Raw genomic sequence first — 20,443 nt, 5'->3', positions numbered from 1 at the left:
ATTAGTGACCCACTTGTGACAGGATCAGATCACCTCTTAATAAACCGAAGGCTTTTATCACTGAACAGACCGACTAGTTCAAATAAGATGCACAAGTTTATGCAACGTCCCCTTTTATTTTATTAATGGTTCCGAACAGAAAGCAGGTTTTCTCACATATTGTTACCCTTCCTGCTTGCTACTTAAATCACTGTGTATCCTTTTCTTTGCACCTCAGCATGCTCAGGAGTTCAGTCACAGTGACGCCCTGCGGGTAAATATTCCTCAGCAGCGGTTAAAGCCGGTACCAAACATCCCCCCAGCGCGGTCGGGATGAAACGTCCTGCGGGTCGGCGGTTCTGTCACAGAGGGCTGAAAAGACCAGCACCGCTTTTGTTCCTGTAGAGAAAGAAAGGCCCAAATCCCCAGAACTGCTGCAAAAATAATATATAATGATACAGGTCCTTCTCAAAATATTAGCATATTGTGATAAAGTTCATTATTTTCCATAATGTCATGATGAAAATTTAACATTCATATATTTTAGATTTATTGCACACTAACTGAAATGTTTCAGGTCTTTTATTGTCTTAATACAGATGATTTTGGCATACAGCTCATGAAAACCCAAAATTCCTATCTCACAAAATTAGCATATCATTATAAGGGTCTCTAAACGAGCTATGAACCTAATCATCTGAATCAACGAGTTAACTCTAAACACCTGCAAAAGATTCCTGGGGCTTTTAAAACTCCCATCCTGGTTCATCACTCAAAACCCCAATCATGGGTAAGACTGCCGACCTGACTGCTGTCCAGAAGGCCACTATTGACACCCTCAAGCAAGAGGGTAAGACACAGAAAGACATTTCTGAACGAATAGGCTGTTCCCAGAGTGCTGTATCAAGGCACCTCAGTGGGAAGTCTGTGGGAAGGAAAAAGTGTGGCAGAAAACGCTGCACAACGAGAAGAGGTGACCGGACCCTGAGGAAGATTGTGGAGAAGGGCCGATTCCAGACCTTGGGGGACCGGCGGAAGCAGTGGACTGAGTCTGGAGTAGAAACATCCAGAGCCACCGTGCACAGGCGTGTGCAGGAAATGGGCTACAGGTGCCGCATTCCCCAGGTCAAGCCACTTTTGAATCAGAAACAGCGGCAGAAGCGCCTGACCTGGGCTACAGAGAAGCAGCACTGGACTGTTGCTCAGTGGTCCAAAGTACTTTTTTCAGATGAAAGCAAATTCTGCATGTCATTCAGAAATCAAGGTGCCAGAGTCTGGAGGAAGACTGGGGAGAAGGAAATGCCAAAATGCCAGAAGTCCAGTGTCAAGTACCAACAGTCAGTGATGGTCTGGGGTGCCGTGTCAGCTGCTGGTGTTGGTCCACTGTGTTTTATCAAGGGCAGGGTCAATGCAGCTAGCTATCAGGAGATTTTGGAGCACTTCATGCTTCCATCTGCTGAAAAGCTTTATGGAGATGAAGATTTCATTTTTCAGCACGACCTGGCACCTGCTCACAGTGCCAAAACCACTGGTAAATGGTTTACTGACCATGGTATCACTGTGCTCAATTGGCCTGCCAACTCTCCTGACCTGAACCCCATAGAGAATCTGTGGGATATTGTGAAGAGAACGTTGAGAGACTCAAGACCCAACACTCTGGATGAGCTAAAGGCCGCTATCGAAGCATCCTGGGCCTCCATAAGACCTCAGCAGTGCCACAGGCTGATTGCCTCCATGCCACGCCGCATTGAAGCAGTCATTTCTGCAAAAGGATTCCCGACCAAGTATTGAGTGCATAACTGTACATGATTATTTGAAGGTTGACGTTTTTTGTATTAAAAACACTTTTCTTTTATTGGTTGGATGAAATATGCTAATTTTGTGAGATAGGAATTTTGGGTTTTCATGAGCTGTATGCCAAAATTATCTGTATTAAAACAATAAAAGACCTGAAATATTTCAGTTAGTGTGCAATGAATCTAAAATATATGAATGTTAAATTTTCATCATGACATTATGGAAAATAATGAACTTTATCACAATATGCTAATATTTTGAGAAGGACCTGTATATTTCTGCTTTTAACAAATAAATGTGTTTAATAAACGATATGTCTCATAAAATCATTTCATTGTTATTACTACAAGGCCCTGAGATGGCTCAATGATGGCAGCAACATGTTTTTGTTTTATTATTCATTTTATTTTAATTTATTGCATTATTAGGGTGAAAAACACAATGTACTACAGATTAAAAAGTACCATCTTCCTAAAGTCTGCTAATGATCTAATATATTTCAATTAGTTATTTTATTTTGGGGATTCTAACCCTTTTAAAAGGTCAGGATGTTCACACAGATCCACTGTTTTTATTTAAAAAACGTCTAATTTGAGCTGCATTCATTCAACACAGAAAATATTTTCATTCAAGAATTCATTCAATCTTCCACATTGGGAAGTATTTTATTGGTAGTTTTATGTGACCGACCAGCAGGAAGTAGTGAATGAATGGGAAACCGATGCCTGTTTGTCAGCGGGAGCACGGCTAGACGGCCCTTCTTAAAACAAGCAAGCAGCAGGAAGGCCTCTTCAGTCAGGTCAGACGTTTATTCTTCCAACTTTTACAAACTGAGTGAGCAACGCTCTGGATGAAACCGAGCGGAGCTGAACGTTAGCTTCACTTCAGATAAAAGAACCCAGAGAATCAGCTTTATTGGAACCACAGGTATTTCCACACAGTTTCCAACCCGGAGTCTGGTTTCCAGTTCATGTGAATCATCAGCAGCTTTACAACGTAAAAATCACGACACAGAGAAGAACCGACACAAACACTGAGGTGGGGGACGTAAATAACACTTGAAGAGGCCAGCTGGGGGCCCCAGAGGTACGGCGGAGTGTGAAACGAGCTTATAGAGCCGTCTCTGCTCGTAGTGTCGGAGTCTGGAGTCAATTCATGCTAAATCATCTCCAAACACAAGAAGTTTCCTCAGAAATCAAACTGCTGCAGAGAAGCATCAAGGTCAACAGAGGTATGAACTACTCCACAGGGCCTCAGAAGGAGCAAACCACGTGGCAACGGACATTTAAATATGGCAACACCAAAAAGTGCAATAAAATCCGCCTTAGAGTTTATGTACGGAGACCCATTTAAACCATTATCAACCCATACACACGTTAAATAAAATAAATCATCCATGTTTTACGTATAAACTCGTCCCAGTTTACAGACCTCCAGTGACCACCAGTCGTCCCTTCTCTGCCTCGTTAAAGGAAAGCAGCTACATTAATGAGGGAACAGGGCAGGCGATGCAGGAGGAGGCCGGGTCACAGCAGCTTTATCTACACCCTATCAGTCTCTGCTCAGTTAAACATGATGGACTCTGGGTCCTGGTTCATCATCTGGGCCATGTGGCGCAGGACGTCCTTCTTGGTGATGATGCCCAGGAGACGCCTGCAGGGACACAGGAAGTTCGTTAAAAGTTTGTTATTTTAGCCTCAAACCTGTTGAAACAGTCTTCTAACAGCAACTAGGGCTGTGATCACAAACAGCCCGATTACTAACTAAATGTCTGATTTATACGCACAACTCTTCACGAACTGTGGAGGTTTATAACTAAACATTTTGGGACTCTTATTATTAGTCAACTTCTTTCGTTTTGGCGCTTCTGCTTTGGTTTCAGTCGATATTTTTAGCCTAACGATCGTAGGACACAAACGGCCAACACTTCTCTACATAAAACTGCTTTAAACCAAGGTCAGGTGTCTTCTTCCTGTTAACAATCGAAGCCCCATGATCAAACCCTACACCGCCACCTGCTGACCACAGCACATCACTACATCATCACTACATTTTCCACACTCGTTGGGTCTCAGGGTTAAAGAACTCGTTTCGATGTGGCAGACTGACCCGCTCCTGGTGACCAGGCACTGCCGGAGGCCCAGTTTGCGGAAGATGTCCACCACGGTCTCCATGGGGGTGTGGTCGGTGACGGTGAAGGGGCTGAGGTTCAGGATGCGCCGCAGCTTCAGCGGCTGAGGGTTGCTGGCCGGCAGCTGCGGCGCATCCTCTGTGAAGTACACCACGGAGCTGCTCACCACGCCGTCCTGCTTCTGACGGGCGTTTTCTGAGGACAGGAAGGAGGGAAGGAGTCATGATCATGAAATGGTGAAAAATCTGCGCTGGTTATCCTAACAAACTCACTGATGGCGAGGGTGAGGTCTCTGCGTTGAACGAAGCCGATCAGCCTCTCAGACTCTCTGGACACGACCACCGGGAAGCCGTTATAGTCGGTGTCTTTGATGAGCGTCTCCACGTCCTCCACCGTGGTGCTGTCCTGCGTGAGGACGGCCAGGGGAGGGTCGTTTCGGCGGGGCCGCATCACGTCGGTGGCCAGGGTGCGGTGGGTGAACTCGTCCCTGACATCCAGGTACGGGTAGCCGTTGAGCTGGATGTGAGACTCGTAGATGCCCTCCTTCCCGAAGGCGTCGGCCACCCACTTACTGGTGACGGCGGCGGCCATGAGAGGGACGATGTACTCCAACCCCCCTGTGAGCTCGAACATGATGACCACCAGGGAGACGGTCATCCTGGTTACTCCACCTGAACGGATCCAACAGACAGGTGAGACACGAGCGGACACGCAGTCCCTTAAGTCTCTTCAGTCTTTGACTCACCCAGACAGGCAGCAGCTCCCACCATGGCGTAGAGTCCCGGTGTGACGCAGTCAGCGCCAGGCCGGCACCAGTTCTTGAAGATAATCCAGTCGTGGTGGTGGTACGCCATCTGCTCCACGGCGATACCAACGATCCGCCCGGCGATCGCTCCCACAGCCATGCTGGGGATGAAGAGTCCCGACGGGATCTGGGAAGGGCGAAAGAAGCTCCGTCTCTAATCTGATTGGGTAAAACAATGATTGGCTTCGTCTGAAGAGGATACCTTAATGCCAAAGGTGAAGATGGTGATCACGATCTTGAAGATGAGGGCAAGGGCGAGCTGCCACATGGCGTTGTAGACCCCAGGCCCCGCCGGACGGTCGGGAATGTCGTCCACTGGCCGACTCATGTTGGGATTGTTGATATAGTCGCAGAGCTGCGACGACTCCAGGGCGCCGCAGTCGTTAAAGAGCTCAGAGATGAGCTCGCTGGTGCTGCGGCGGGTGTACGGGTTTGGGTACGCCAGCACGGCGGTGATTGCCGTCACAATGATCACCTCCAGGACCGGATACTTCCCCAGCTGGGTGGTCTTCCTGCGCCGGCACCAGGCGATGTTCGCCCGGATGAAGAGCGTCCCCCAGAGGCCACCAAACACTCCCAGCAGGATGAACGGGACCAGCTCGGCCATGTACCAGGGAGTGTGGTACTCCACGTAGAACAGCACCAGGCGGCTGTTTCCAAACGGGTTGATGGAGCGCAGCGTGAAGGCGGCGACCAGAGCAGCAAAGAAGGAGCGCCACAGGGTCTTCAGAGGGAAATAATAACTCACCTGCAGGAGACCACAGAGGGTTTCATGGGGACATTTCAGAATTAAGCAAAGACGAGTTGGATTTGGTAAAATGGATAAAAACGAACCTCTTCCAGGCTGAACAGAACTCCTCCGATCGGCGCTCCAAAGGCCACCGACACTCCAGCTGCCGCTGCTGCCGATAACACCTGCAGGTGGAAAATAATTATGGTTCCTAAAGACTCACATAAGGAACTGGGATTGTCGGCCGAACAGAGTTTCTCCACATATCTAATAATAATAAACTGATAAGTTTTATCATCTTCTGGTAACAGCTGACATGTCAGCTTAACCTAATGTGACCAGACAGACGTCTTAAAGATTTATTTCAAATGCAAAACGTCTCGCTTCTAAACGTAAATTCACACGTTTAGGTCTCCGTCACAAGTCCTCAGTAATCCTTTAACTGGACATCCAGCGATGGAACAACAGACGGGTGTGAAAGGTGATCAGTAGAGGTGATTTGTACAAGAAAACGACTGGAGATCCAAGGTTTCTGCCCGGCAGCAGGAAATAATCACGGATTTTAGATTCTGGGGTTGTGGTTTAATTCAAGTCTGGTTGCTTAAAAACTGGCAACAAGGATTTTAATTAATTTTAATTTCTTGTTCAAAGTCTTCAGGAAGGCTGTTTTTTTAAAAAAAAAAAAAAAAAAAAAAAGCTCAAATGATGCAAAATATTCAAGGAATGTAGTTTAAATGGAGACTATGGTCCAACAGAGGATTCACACCGGAACCATCATCTTTTGTATCAAGGTTCTGCAAACATGAAATTAAAAAGCTCTGTAATGTCCAGACAATGAGAACAGTTTCATTCTTCACTTCCTGTTTAGGCTGAATATTCACATTTTAGCTGTAATTCCTGGGAACTAGTCTGACTGGATGCACCTCTTCATCTACAACCACAGATCCAGTCAAGTTGGGTGGAAAACCTAAATAAAACCAGAAAACCCAGATCTTCTGGTCCTGTTCAGCCTTCATGCAGCTGAATCCACTAGAAGACAACATATCTGATGTTCAAACTGATAAACTTTATTGTTTTATTGCAAATATTCCCTCATGTTGAATTTGATGCTTCAACACATTCCAACGAAGCTGGACAAAGACAACGACTGACTGGGAACGTTGAGGAATGCTGTCTGGATCGATCCAGAGCTGAACAGGTTAACTGGGAACAGGTGAGGGTCATGATCGGGTCTAAGCGGAGCATCCCTGAAAGGTTCAGCCGGATGGGACGAGGTTCACCACTCTGTGAACAACTGACGGAGCAAATAGTCCAACCGTTTAGGAACAACGTTCCTCAATCAGGATTTCATCATCTACAGTCCATAAGATCATCAAAGCTTCAGAGAATCTGGAGAAATGTCTGCAGCAAGGACCTTTGACCCCTCGGGAGGCACTGCATTAAAACCCGACATCATTCAGTACCAGATATCAGCGCCCGGGCTCAGGAAGCCTTCAGAACCACAGTCAGTTAACAGTTCTTCTCTACATCTACAAGTTAAAACTCTACAAGGCAGACAAAGCCACACATTAACAACAACCAGAACCGGCGCCGGCTTCTCTGGGCCCGAGGGGGGGGTGTTAGTGCCCATGGCATCATGGGTAGATGAAGGTCCGTCCAGGTTCTGGAGCAACATCTGCTGCCATCCAAGCAACGTCTTCTTCAGGGACGTCCTGCTTCTTTCAGGAAGACAACACCAAGCTACCTTCTGCAAGCGTGGCTTCGTAGTAAAGAGTTCTGGTTCTAGACCGGCCCGCCTGCAGTCCAGACCTGTCTCCCATGTGTGGAGCATTATGAAGATCATGGATCACCATGGAGACCCTGGACTGCTGAGCATCTGAAGTTGTTCTTCTAGCAGGAATGGGAAAGAGTTCCTCCTCCAAAGCTTCAAGAATTAGTCAGCTCCCAAACGCTGACTGAAACCCAGAGGAGAACATGACCCGGTCCAGCTTGTTGGAACGTGTTGAAGCATCAAATTCAACACGAGGGAATATTTGAACAAACCCATAAAGTTAATCAATTTGAACATTAAATGTCTTCTAGTGGATTCAGCTGCATGGAGGCTGAACTGGATCAGCAGATCACCGGGTTCTGGTTTACGTTTACATCCGGTCCAACTTCACTGGAACTGGTCTCAGTAAACTCCATGAATCTTTGGCTGGTTTGAGCAGGACCTGATGGCTCTTACAGTGACCTGTTAGCTCCGTTTGGATCGGGTCAGACCTGCTTACAGTGGCCCACAGCGCCAGGCCTGTATGATGGTGCTGAGACAGGAAATGAAAGATGCTGCCTTCAAAATAAAAGCAGCACAGATTCACATAGATGATTAGGACTTTATGGATTTTTCATCTCCCATTTTCATGCAGGCTGGTCGAGGACAATCAAAGGTCCGAATGTGACCCGGGAGCATCAGAACCAGGTAATGACACGTATGGCAGCAGCTTACCTCTCGCCTCTTGCCCTCGTTCTTGCTGTACTTGGAGAAGAGGCTGCAGAAGAGGTTTCCACAGCAACAGGCCACATGGACCAGAGGACCCTCCTTCCCCAGACTGAGACCCGACGACACCGCCAGAACCAGGGTGACGGTCTTGATCAGCAGGGTCCATTTCCCCAGGTAGCCCCGGATAATAAACCCACTCAGGATGGTTTTTATCTGCACCAAACCAGAACAGAACATTTCCCCTGAAACTGATCCAAACACATGTAGACAGGGTGGTTAAATTGGACATCAGTCTGGTACCTCTGGGATCCCTGACCCGCAGGCGTACGGAGCGAACACTCGGACCAGCGTCACCGCCAGGAAGGAGAACAGCAGAGCCCACAGGATGTACAGGAAGTAGTTCAACAGGTACGCCCCGGCTCCCTGACGCCACAAAACACAGGAAAACACATCATGTTGGACCAGATCATGATGGTGAACGTCTCTAATCCGGTTCTTTCTAACCTCAGCGTGGCCCGTCATCAGCTCGGCCCACTTCTGCCACTGTGGACACTTGTCCCGGTCGGCGAACGTCGTCTCGTTGGAGGTCCAGCAGCACTGCTCGTGGCTGTACCAGAAAGCCGAGAGGCACACGCCCTCCTTTAGGTCCGTCATCCAGTCCACCGCCAGGTCGATCACACCGGCCAGAGTACCTGAGCAGAGAAGGTGGACCCGGGTCGGATTACTGCTGGCAGCAGAACATGTCCAAAGCATTTGAGCAGCAGCTTCTACAGAACAGCCTGTGGGCCAGCTTTAGATGTTGGCTGGAACTGGACTGTTCTGGTCCAACTTCTAAACTTCAGCGATGGTTCCCTCAGGTGAGGTCAAAGGTTCTGCTTCTCTACTGCTGACAACAACACTTCAAATATTAAAACATCATTTAAAGTTCTGTCTGTTCCCCGGGTTCTGTGTGCAGGATCGAAACCACACTGAAGCTGGAAACGGTTCTGAAATGATGGATCATGGTCTCAGGTTTCTCCAGAACCAGCATTATGTTTGTTGGGACTAGAAAACACGCATTTTATGCAGGAAGCTGCCGACAGAAACTGCTGCTGCATGCATTCAAGGAAACCAGTAGAACCAGTACCGGAGAGGAGGCCGATGAGCAGCATCACCACCCATCCGGACCAGGCGTCCAGCAGGCTCTTGATCAGCTCCCAGATGGACTCTCGGCTCTTACTGGTGATCTGCAGGACAACCACACACACAGTTAGTGGGACACCAGCTCCACACCAGAACCACGGCTCGTTCGCAGACCTCCAGACCTTCCGGTGTCGGTCCGTGTCCCTGGACTTCTCCCTCAGCCAGTCGATGGTGTGGAAGTCCTCGTAGGTTCCGACATCTGGGAAGGGTTCGTCCAGGAAGTCCATGAGCGTCCCGGCCCCGTTCATCTCCTCCGTGGGAGTGGGAGCGCTGACACCTGTCCACGGAGGACATTATAAACCAGCACGTATTACTTATCATGTTGCCATAACAACGGGCCTTACCTTCCGCAGCCTCCATGCTTCAACCCGTCCTCTGTTGGACCTCTGCTGGGGATTATTCCTGCTCGCCCTGAGGACCACAGCTACACATCATGGAGGAAATTTACACACAAACCCACGGACAGATCAGCAGCGTCACAGACTGCCGCACAAGCCCGTCAGGTGTCGCGATAACGCCGAGATCTCGCGTTACTTCAGACCAAAGAGCGTCTGGCAGTGAGATCAACAAGGAAGAAAGTGTATTGTTTTAATGTCGACACGGTTTAATGTCACCAGAGTAATACACGTGTTTTATACGGTTACATTAATATTACAGCTGCTACACTTTGTTTGAAATAACCGCAACAAATAACAACAGAGGAAGAGGATTCATGTCTGACACCTGGCGGTCATTATCTGCAACTACACCACCCAGAATTCAGAGCAGGCTCCTGTGGAGGCCGTCAATGTTTCAACTAAAGCCCAAACATAAACAAATACACATGCAGAAATAACAATACTGGTAATTATTAACTGTCTTTGTTTATTAATCATAAACATCTTCTATGAGGACCCAGATGAGGAGTTCATTGAACAAATAATGACCCATAAATGCGAATAAAGGTGAAACAGCAGCAGGTGAATATAGTTGGTGTAGATTTTACTTTCCCTAAACAGATTATTCTAAAAATAAGAGCATTAATATGACAAATTTAGGAAATTGTAATAAACAATTCAAGGGTTTATTTGCACATATATTAGTAACCATAAGTCAGTTTATCAGCATCTTGATAATGACATTATTATTATCTTTATTAAAATCTCCACAGTCCATCATTGCATGGAGCCTGGGTGTTTTTATCATTTAAATTTTCCAGAACCAAACATCTGCAGCAGAAGTGACTTCTGTAAGGATTTAAATCTACCTCGATAATAAAAACACATCTGGGTGATCTGGGCTGTACGGCTCGCCACTCAGAGCGACATCATGCCGGGGGGGGGGGGGGGGTCACCATGAGATATGTTATGAACTAAATAATAATAAGGAACGGAGATTATTTAAAGCAAACAGAGATTTATGAAGCTTCGCATCGAGACAATATGAGACCAGCCTTAAAACCCCAACATAAATACAGATCAAACCTCACTGCAGATTCTTACTTGGCTAAAATCTCCTCGTCTCATTTATGAACCTGGTACTGTTAGACTGGGCAGCCAGGACGTCCCAGTGGGTAACAAAGAGTGACCAGATAGAGTTCCTTATAAGCCCACTCAGGAAAAAGGCTGCTAATTGTTCTTTATATGTCTTTGAGTTGATGACATCACAAGAGGCAAAAGAATCAAGCTAATTAGCCGGCATTAGTAAGCACTACTATGGCATTTGACATAGACTCTGAAGCATTAAAGTTTTGTTTGAGTTGAAATGGGTCCAACATTACGAGTTTGAGTCGGCTGGACTCTGAAGACCCAAACGCCATGATGGATGCTGCTGAGGATGGCAAACAGGAAGTCAGAAATGAGAATGAAAGGAGTCTGTTTATGACCCTGTTTCAATGTTTTCCATCAGAGTCAAATATTTTAATAGTGGAATTTGATTGAAAATCAGGAAATGAATAAAACAAAATGAAAATAGAAATGGACTTCCCAAGGAGATCAGCAGCATCCTGCCTCCTGTGATGTCACCAGAGGCATTTACATCCAGAACTTTGTGCTTTTTAGTGTAGAATCATGTTGATTAAATAAAGTTTAGAGCAAAACAGAAAAACTCACTGTAAAACATTGTTCTATGGGTGGTCAACTAAGGACCTTTTTACAGAAAGGTGGTTGTAGCTTTAAGAGATAATCTGAAGTCTGTAAAATCCTTCTCTAACATGTAAACTCTCTGTTTCCTTTCTACTGATGTCACGGCTCTCCTTGTTGGTTAACTTCTCTGATTAATTCATACTTTGATTCCTTCATGACTGATGATGACAGGTATTTCCTGATTTCTCTTCAAGTTTCACTTTCTGAAAGCTTATTTGGCGCAGATAACGTTCTCCGTTTGATGGTAATGTAACCAGATTTTAATGTTTCTTTCATTGAACTCAGCTGTCAGCAGCTTCTTTCTAACAGAGGTGGCAGGAATCAGCGTTCAAGCTGTAAACCGATGAAGGAAGTTGTTCCTGAAGCAAAGCTGGGCAGAATCAAATCAGCAGCTGATTATAGTTAGAAGCTCCGCTTACTGCTGGCTGAAGGCAGCTTCTCCTGCCTGGATCGGTCTGTGGAGGAGCAGAGAGGAGCTGCTGCTCTGTCTGATGCTCTGAAGGCTGCTGGAGAGCAGCTCTGAGTCTCTGCTGCTCATATCACAGACCTGCATGTGTCATTTATTTTGCTCTGTGCTTTCATCATGGTTTGGTTTGAGAAGAAAGGACAGCCACTGATTAAAGGTGGTTGTATTGTGGTGTTACTGGTTTTCTCGATTACAGTCCTGGTTTGATTGGATCAAAAAGACAAAAATAACCATGTCTGGCTTTACTTTATCATAGATAAAGATATGTTGGGAAGATGGTGCCTCCAGAGACAGATTTGCAAGATAGATGTTCAATAATTATATTAACCTGTTACATGTAGGTAAAGCAGAAGTGAAAAACAAGTTATCATGTAAACTGAGGAAAAAGAACATATTGAAAATTAAAATGGCAAGAAAATTGTGAGTGAGGACATTAATTGTATGGATTATTAGTTAATCTGATCATAATTTTATAAACTAAGTAAATCTAAAAAAGTTTTTAAAAATTGTTGGATTTTTTTTCAGAGGAAAGACTCTATATCATCAGAGTTATATTGGTGGAAGTGTAAAAACAACCAATGCTATAAGCAATGCTGATGATGATGACATTTTCCCCGGCTATTAACATATTAAAAAACGAAGTAAAATTATAACATTTGAAGAACTTAAAGAATGCTGTAAAGCAAATAGCAAAACTCCTACAAGTCTAAACAGGTTAACAGCTCACAAAGGTCTTCTGTTTGAGAATCCAGGATGAGAACATCAGAGCATTATGCTCTGCCTATGCTGGGGGCCAGTTTATGTAATAGTCATCTAAAACTGATTGACTCTGTTGACTGTTTTAAATCCCTCTGGAATACTTACCTCTTCGCCAAATGTTTTTTTTAAGTATAACTTAACTTCATTGTTATTTTTGTCTTTCTCTTCTGCATATATTCGGATGCTTTCTATGATCCTCCTGCTATTGTTGTGCTTTATTGTGGTTTTATTGTGCACTTTTGTAAAGCACTTTGAAACATACATTTTGAAAAGAACTCTATAAATACATTTTTACTTGTACATACAAACACTACCCAACACTAACCGTGAATAAAAAGTCATTGCAATCATTGGCATCAGTTGTGCCATAATTGAAAGCACCGTTAAAGGACTGGGAAGCAAATAAAACAGGATGTGAAGCTGTCAGATATAATGCAACCAAACAAAACCACAATCAGCTCCACAAACTGACAGACATGTGTGTTCTCTGCAGCTTGTCAGGCTGTCTGATCTCAGAGGAAGGCTGTGCTTCTCTGGCCTCAGCTCTGAGCTCCAACCCCTCCCATCTAAGAGAGCTGGACCTGAGCTACAACCATCCAGGAGAAGCAGGGATGAAGCTTCTATCTGAGGGCCTGAAGGATCCAAACTGGAGCATGGAGACGCTAAGGTATGGAGAAACCAGCTGGATGAAATGGAAAATTAGACCAAGACTTTTCTTCAGATTGCTCGATGTATACAGTCACCCATTTATCCGTTGCTTACAACAGAAACCTTTCATGAACAGAAGGACAATATCTGCACCTACAGCAAACATGGATGAGCTGAAACCTCTACTTATCAGATAACTATTGTTCTGCACTGAGCAACAACCACTTTTATCTGTGAAGAAGCATATTTTGAACCCAACCCCCACATCATTTTGGGGACATTTTGTGAATGTTTGGGTGTAAATCAATCATATGCGTCAATAAATTAACATCCTGCATGTAAAGAATCTGGAGTGTCTCATGGTCATTTAGAGGCTTTTGGAAAATAGATTTGTCAAAAAAGGTTTGTCTCCTTTCCCTCTGGAGGCAATTACAGGTTCATGACAAGCTGAGGGGTAGAATATAAATACTGTCAGTGCTGGACAGTCTGTTTCAACCACTGAGCGTGACTAGGATCAATCTGGAATATAAACACCAGACTTGGAAGATTTCATTGAACTGAACTTTTTCAGGTGCCTTGAGACAAGACATGTTGTGAATTGACTATTTAAGCATCCAAGGACGAATAGTAAAAAGTCAAAGCAGACCTACAAATAATTTTCATTATCTTATTTTGTGAGTACGGAGGACCATGAAACCCTAAAAATCCAACTAATTGATATTTGTTCTTATTCAAGTAGTAGATGTGAACAATTTCCAGGCAGTTTTCTTTGCTCTCTCATGGAGTTTTTATTACGTTATTTGTCTTTATCAGATAATGTTCAGAGTGACATCCTTTTTGAATTTACTTAATTTGCCAAACCAAAGTCAGGTATAATTTAAACATCAAGATAAGTGAAATATGGATGTTTTTGTGTTATTTTTTCATCCAATTATGGATATTTAAAAAAAATATCCATAATTGAACATTTATTTTTTTTTCCCAACTGTGTTTAAACCTGACAACCAAAGGACAGGATGCTTTTCTCCAATAAAGGAGCCCATGTGTTAGCCTGTTCCTTCCTCGGTGTAGGACCATATGTCAAATCCATATAATGTCCATGTTTGCTGCTGAAAGAGACTGATGGTCTGACCCTCCTCCTCCTTTTTAGGGTGGAGCCTGCTGGAGTCCGATGGTTGAAACCAGCTCTGAGGAAGTGTAAGTGTGTTTTTCATTTGATTCATGACAACAAAGCAGCTCACATTCAACCATCTTCAAACTGTCCATCACTCATTCAGGAGTCATCATCAAAGTGTCAATAAATGATCAATAACTGCAGCTGGATTGTGTTTGTTCTCTCCATCAGATTCCTGTCAGCTCACAATCGACACAAACCCAGCGAGCAGGAACCTCCAACTGTCTGAAGACAACAGGAAGGTGACAGTTGTACAGCAGGATCCTGAATGTGAGGGTCCTTATCTGCTGCTCTGTAATAATGCTCTGACTGGCCGCTGTTACTGGGAGGTCGAGTGGACTGGAGCTCTGGATATGTCTGTAGGTAACAGAGGAAATGAAGGAGAAGATGTTAATGACAGAACATCTGAAGTCTGTGGTTTGGGATGCTCTGAACATGACAGTTACTCTATGTGGCAGAAAGAGATATTATCATGCATCTCTTTCTCCAGGAACCCTTTTCCTAATAAAATAGCAGTGTACTTGGACTGTCCGGCTGGAACGCTGACCTTTTTCAGAGCTGATACCCTGATGAACATCCAGAGCTTCTTAATCAAATTCACAGAACCTGTTTATGCTGGTTTTGAGTTCTACTCTGACATTGGTCCCTCTTCATCTTCAATAAGGACCTTAGCCCCACTTTGTTAAAGAAACATTTAGACTAAATGGTAGAAACTGTTGGTATTTTTTGAAGAAAGATCAAAGTGATATTTGCCATAACCCATCTGTAACACCGTTGACAAGTTTTTCATCTGTTTGCAGATTGAACATAAACTGTCTGTGGACATTAGAAATACTAAAATAAATGTTCAGCAAATGTGTTTCCAGAACTGAAGATATGGGTGTGTTATAGCTGTGACAATGTAGTACCACAGTTTATTCCCTGCAACTTAACTGTTCAAATACTGGCACAAAAAATGCAAACTGTTAACTCAACTTTCTTACATTTCCTAATGATTATATTTAGAGTTAAATGGTGAGCACCGTGATGCTTTAACATGGAATAAAACTGTGACTTTTTGTACTGTTCTCCAGTACAAAGATAGGGAAACAATTTGAAGTAAGTCAGAAAAAAAATCATAAAGACGAATTCAACCAAGATGAGGCGTCTTTCGTTTGTAAATTACTCAAATGATTCATTAATTGCCTGATTAAAGCTGCTAAACATGCTTCTATAATTATGCATCGCTTCTTATTGACTGCTGTGTATAAATGACGATTTAAGCCAAAGTGACAAATTAATTTTATTTTTTTAACTGTAGATCTGAAGCTAGTTTAATCTGTGGAAACTATCTATTTGTTCTTTCCAGAAAACAGAAGTCACGATATGCAGACAGGTAGACAGAAAGAGGGAAGTTTCTGAAACCTATTTAAAAGTTTCACTAATTGAGGGTTTTACTTTTAAAAATATATATATATATATATATAACACTTTTACTAACGACGTAAAGCAATGACACACAGAACAGATGGAGCAATGAAAGAAACCATGACTACATGGAAATGTTTGAGGATGTTTTGAAGTCAAAAAGTTGTGGTTTTATTTGCAATGCTCCTATAAAACCAGCTCTGAGGAAGTGTAAGTGTGTTTTTTATTTCATTAAAGGCAAAGAAGCAGCTCGCATTCAACCAGTTTGACCAATTCCCGGCATGTTCAGCCTTTTTTCTGGTCACGCCACATAACCTCAATTAGATAAAGATTTTTTGTTTTGACTACTTTTTATTTCTTATTTCTCAGCCACTTCTTTGTGGCTTCATTGGTATATTTTGGATCAGCGTCATGTTGCAGAGTCCAGTTCTGTCTCAACTACCATTTTTTACAGATGTCTCATATTCTCCTCAAACGCCCTCTGACACATGATGGAATAGATGTTGAAATCTATGACAGCGAGCTGGACAAGTCCTGCTACAGCAAGGCGTTCCCAAACCATGGCATCTCCACCTCCATGCCTCACAGCTAGGATTACATTATTTTCCTGGAATGTTGTATTTGGTTTTTCTCAAACATGCCCTCTTTCCTGAGGACTCATCTGTACAAAATAGATTATTCCAGAAGTTTCTTGTCATTCTTTCAAAAACCTGCATTTGACTTGTGTTTGTCTTCTCTTTAAACCTCTCTAAGATTCAGAGCTGTGCTATTTATGCAAACAATACGTGCTTTAGAGGTTTTTGAAGGTTGACACGCAAAAAACGAAAAAACAAGAAGTAACAGCATCAGAGATACGACTGAGGGAGCTATTTCCTACGTGCACTCTCACGCAATAATCTTTGCGTTGTCTCACAATACTTTGCGGGACAGTTTCCAAACCAGACAACAGCAACAATGAAACAAACACTACACTCGTTTTTTGAGATTTATTAAGTTTTATTTTGAAATCGACCTTAAATAAAAGGATATTCAGTCAGACGTAAATACAGTTATTATCCACAAGCTGTCAGACTACTGAACTCTGGACAATAATAGTGAACTAAACCACATTTGTGAAACTTTATCAGCTTATTGCTGCTGCATGATGTACTTTTTTTTATTGGACGCCATCGGTGCTTTTGTTTTTATAGCGAGTTGAACGGTTCTTCTTATCCCGAGCATTTCATTACATTGTTGACTGTGTGTTAACCTACATATGACAAATAAACCATATCAAAGCCATATCAGTGCTGTTTGTTTTGTGAGCAGTTTATCATGTGTGCTGCTGTTCCAAAATGCACAACTTTCTCAAGGTGATGAACTTCTGCGAGGGAACAGAAAAGCATTGCAAGCGAACACCAAAAAAACCAGAATCCGCTCATGTCCCTCCGTAATTTCCATTAGTCAGGAACGCACATCTTGAACCGGTTTGAAGCAGCCACACCATTAACCCCTTTGCTCTTTTTCATGCTTAGAACCGTATATAAAACAAAAGAAATGAAACCTGAGAACTAATACAACGTTGCATTATTTCACACCAAAAGCTAATCAACTTGGGGTTTGCAAGTAACAGTCTCATTTCTGCTGAAACCTTTATAACACAACTTTTAAGGCAATATCAATAATAATAAAGTTTTTATATAAGACATAGCCCAAGGTGTGGATGATTAGTCTGGAATAACTGGGAAATTAATACTTAGTGTGGAATAGCTGGTCTTATTAGGCGTCAGGCTTTACTATGGCTGCAAGTTGTTGGAAGATGCTCAAAATCAAGGAGCAGTGGAGGAAAGAAACAGAGGTGAGTATGCTGAGGTTTCTGTTGTTTGCAGGTATGATTTCTGACTAATGACATGAAGCACCAGAGAGGAGCTGGAAGAGGACTTGTTGTAAGTAGAGAGGAAGAAAATACAAAGATTGAAGCTAGACTGGCAGCTACGCGATATTAACATGTTGAATGTTTTCTTTATTTTGGTTTGAAATAGTTTAGTTTAGTTTAGTTTGGGTTGCAGAGCGCTGCAGTTCAGCAGATAAGAATCTCCAGAAAGCTGAATAGAACCTCATCTGATGCAGGTGAGTTGATTCATTGAGTAATGCAACTTGAGAGCGAACCAGGAAATGACTAAAATACTGAGGCACCGTGAGGGGAACCTCCAACTGGATCCAGAGTACTCAGAACAACGAGAAAACAAGGAAATAGTGAACAGAAATCTTTCTTTAGGAAGGCTTCACTAGCAGGCTCGATTCATCCAACTGAACAGGCAACCAGTGGAGGGGAGCGCCCTTCACAAAAACCATGGAGTTGATGCATGTTTTCAAAGAAAAGTATTCAAATAAATTATATGTTTTCCAGTAAAATTACATGAAAAATATTCCAGTGTATGGAGGGTTAAAAGGGACAAAACTAAGCAAATAAATATATTATAAAATAATGAAATATACCATTAAATTATGAAATCCACAGTTAAATAATTAAATATACATTTTAAATGAAGGTATGAAATAATTAATTTTTTTTACAAATGTTTTGTAAAAATACATAATTATTTCACTCAGTATTAATTTATTTCATAGCTCCCCGCAGCAGTGTCGTCATGAAATGATTTTAACTGAAATTTGACCAATCAAACTCAGTGGGTGGGGCTTACGCTGATAATGTGATCCGTTGCAGCTTCCTCCATGCAGGACCTCAAAGAGGTGAACTTTGTGAACTAGTTGGAGATATTTGTCCGAGCTACTGTTGGCAGTCAGACGCCTCAGAGCTCCTCCGGTCCTTGGTCCCCATGAAGCAATCACACTCTTATCTAAAGACTCTTAAAGGAACGACTCTCAACCACTTTCTAACTTTTAGCTCCTTTAATCTAAATTAAGGCAGATTAATGTTTACAGAGATCAGCGCTGAGGCTCCCGTCTCGGACTGTCGCCGTCTGTTAGAGGATGACGAAGAGCCTCGATAGAAAGTCACATATAGTTTTATATCTGGTTCTCCAATGCAATGGATGTTCTCTCCCTCACTGATTATCAGTAGACTATGTGTCACCATTGTGGTGTCTATCTGTTAGATTATTTAGTAGCAGGTGTCCATCCTTAATCTAAGTGTGCTGTAGCTTTTTAATCAAACCAGTTATACCAGCTGCTCCACCATCAAACCCAGTGCCTCAGCTTCAGGTCATTTATGACAATCCATGGGCCATTTATCCTTGTACTGTGTGTTTATGAGCATTCTTATCCTATTGTAACAAAAGGGAAACATTAGAACTTATACTTTATATCATTATGGTATAAATGGGAAAAACAGCTATAAGCATAATAATAAAGGTTATTACTAACATATTTTAGACCAAGCTAGAGATATAGAGGCTGGACCTGCTCACCTAAAGTTTGTAATTAATAAATTGCAAGAATTTCTTGATGTTATTGGAGATATTTCCACAGTTTCCAGGGAAGACATTGACCTCAGAGTCATACCAAACTTGGAAGAACCTGTTTTGACTTGTTGTGCAAAGCAGCCAATCAGACGTCAGGGTCTGTTGAGCAGCTGCTCTAAGCCCGCCCACTGAGTTTGATTGGTCAAGTTGCTTGAAATTACATTTAATGATATAATGTCATCATTTAAAATCTATATTTAATTCTTTATTTGTGCATTTCATCATTTAATGGTCCATTTGTTTATTTCATGGGATATTCAGATATATTTAAATTTATGATATATTTATTTATTTCATTTTGCTCCATTTAATCCATCATACAGCACAGGGCACAAGTGATTCCTAAACCTCCACAGTGATGTTAGACCAGAAACTTGCACCTCAAACCATTTATGAAAGTTAGGAATCCAAATTAAACAGCAACACTCAGGAGGACCCAGAACTACGTCATTTCCAGCTTCTCTATTGATCATGAGTCAAAAAATTTAGATTTAGCAACAAGTTTTTTTTACTTAAGAGATAAAGCAGAGAAAGGCCATAGTTCTCCAATTTTAGATTCTCTTCACTGGTTTCCTTTTAAATCCAGAACAAGTTTCTTTTTTTTTTTCACACATAAAGACCTAACAAGGATCAAAATTCATCTTAAATGAAAGATCTCTGGGTTCGTATCCTTAAACATTTCCTAAATGCTAAAGTTTATAGTTGTAGTGAAAAATCCTCATTACTTATTGTGTAATAGGCTGAGGTTTATGGTGGACTGGATGAACAGAGCAGCTTTTATTTCCCTTTGACTCTTGGTGTCAGTGATGGGAGTTACTTCCTGTCCTTTCAGCTCCTGAACCGAGAGGGACGTTCATACCGGGCTTGGTTCTGGTTCTACTGGGGGTTTCATCTTGTATAAAGGGAATTGTTTTTCCGCACTGTTGCCACATACTTGCTCGGGATGACAAACAAGAGACTGCTGCAAATATTAACTCCATGTAATCTGCTGTTTTCCTTAAATACATTTTACTAACTGGCTTAAAAGGATCAAATGAACCTGATTCTTGGGGAATTAAGTTTGATTAGGCTAAACTGACCTTTGTTCCTGATATTAATTGATTGTATATACAATTAGAGTTAAACTGGGTCTATTAATTTTCATATTGAGATCCCACATAAGAACATTTGTGACTTGGTTCTATAAAACAGCAATGAATTGAATAGATCTAGAGTCATGCAACATAAGACAGTCTAAATGCTTTTCAATGAACGTCAGGATTTTTTATATAGATGCCAATAGCATAATAATGTTTTAAA

The 20,443-nt window shown here is 42.6% G+C and overlaps 2 protein-coding genes and 1 pseudogene across 2 annotated transcripts in view; all 3 read right to left on the bottom strand.

Moving 5' to 3' along the window:
• LOC124861450 overlaps positions 1–20,443 on the bottom strand; it is a 700,723-nt pseudogene that overhangs the window by 404,497 nt on the left and 275,783 nt on the right.
• The window catches only part of LOC124861512 (protein NLRC3-like), a 737,509-nt gene that overhangs the window by 559,555 nt on the left and 157,511 nt on the right, over positions 1–20,443 (bottom strand). The gene's annotated exons all lie outside the window — the stretch shown is intronic.
• Positions 2,412–9,625, bottom strand: clcn4 (chloride channel, voltage-sensitive 4). Its single transcript, XM_047355219.1, has 12 exons — positions 9,448–9,625; positions 9,226–9,380; positions 9,048–9,147; positions 8,426–8,613; positions 8,222–8,344; positions 7,928–8,134; positions 5,547–5,627; positions 4,915–5,460; positions 4,653–4,839; positions 4,180–4,578; positions 3,886–4,102; positions 2,412–3,429 (listed from the first exon to the last, which is right to left on the bottom strand). The coding sequence occupies exons 1-12, from the start codon at positions 9,461–9,463 to the stop codon at positions 3,339–3,341; spliced, it is 2,310 nt and encodes a 769-aa protein (XP_047211175.1). The 5' UTR covers positions 9,464–9,625; the 3' UTR covers positions 2,412–3,338.

Source organism: Girardinichthys multiradiatus, chromosome 24 (assembly GCF_021462225.1).
Source record: "Girardinichthys multiradiatus isolate DD_20200921_A chromosome 24, DD_fGirMul_XY1, whole genome shotgun sequence".
Taxonomy (NCBI): Eukaryota; Metazoa; Chordata; class Actinopteri; order Cyprinodontiformes; family Goodeidae; genus Girardinichthys; species Girardinichthys multiradiatus.
Note: the sequence above shows the minus strand (reverse complement) of the source record. Positions and strands in the feature narration are given on the sequence as shown.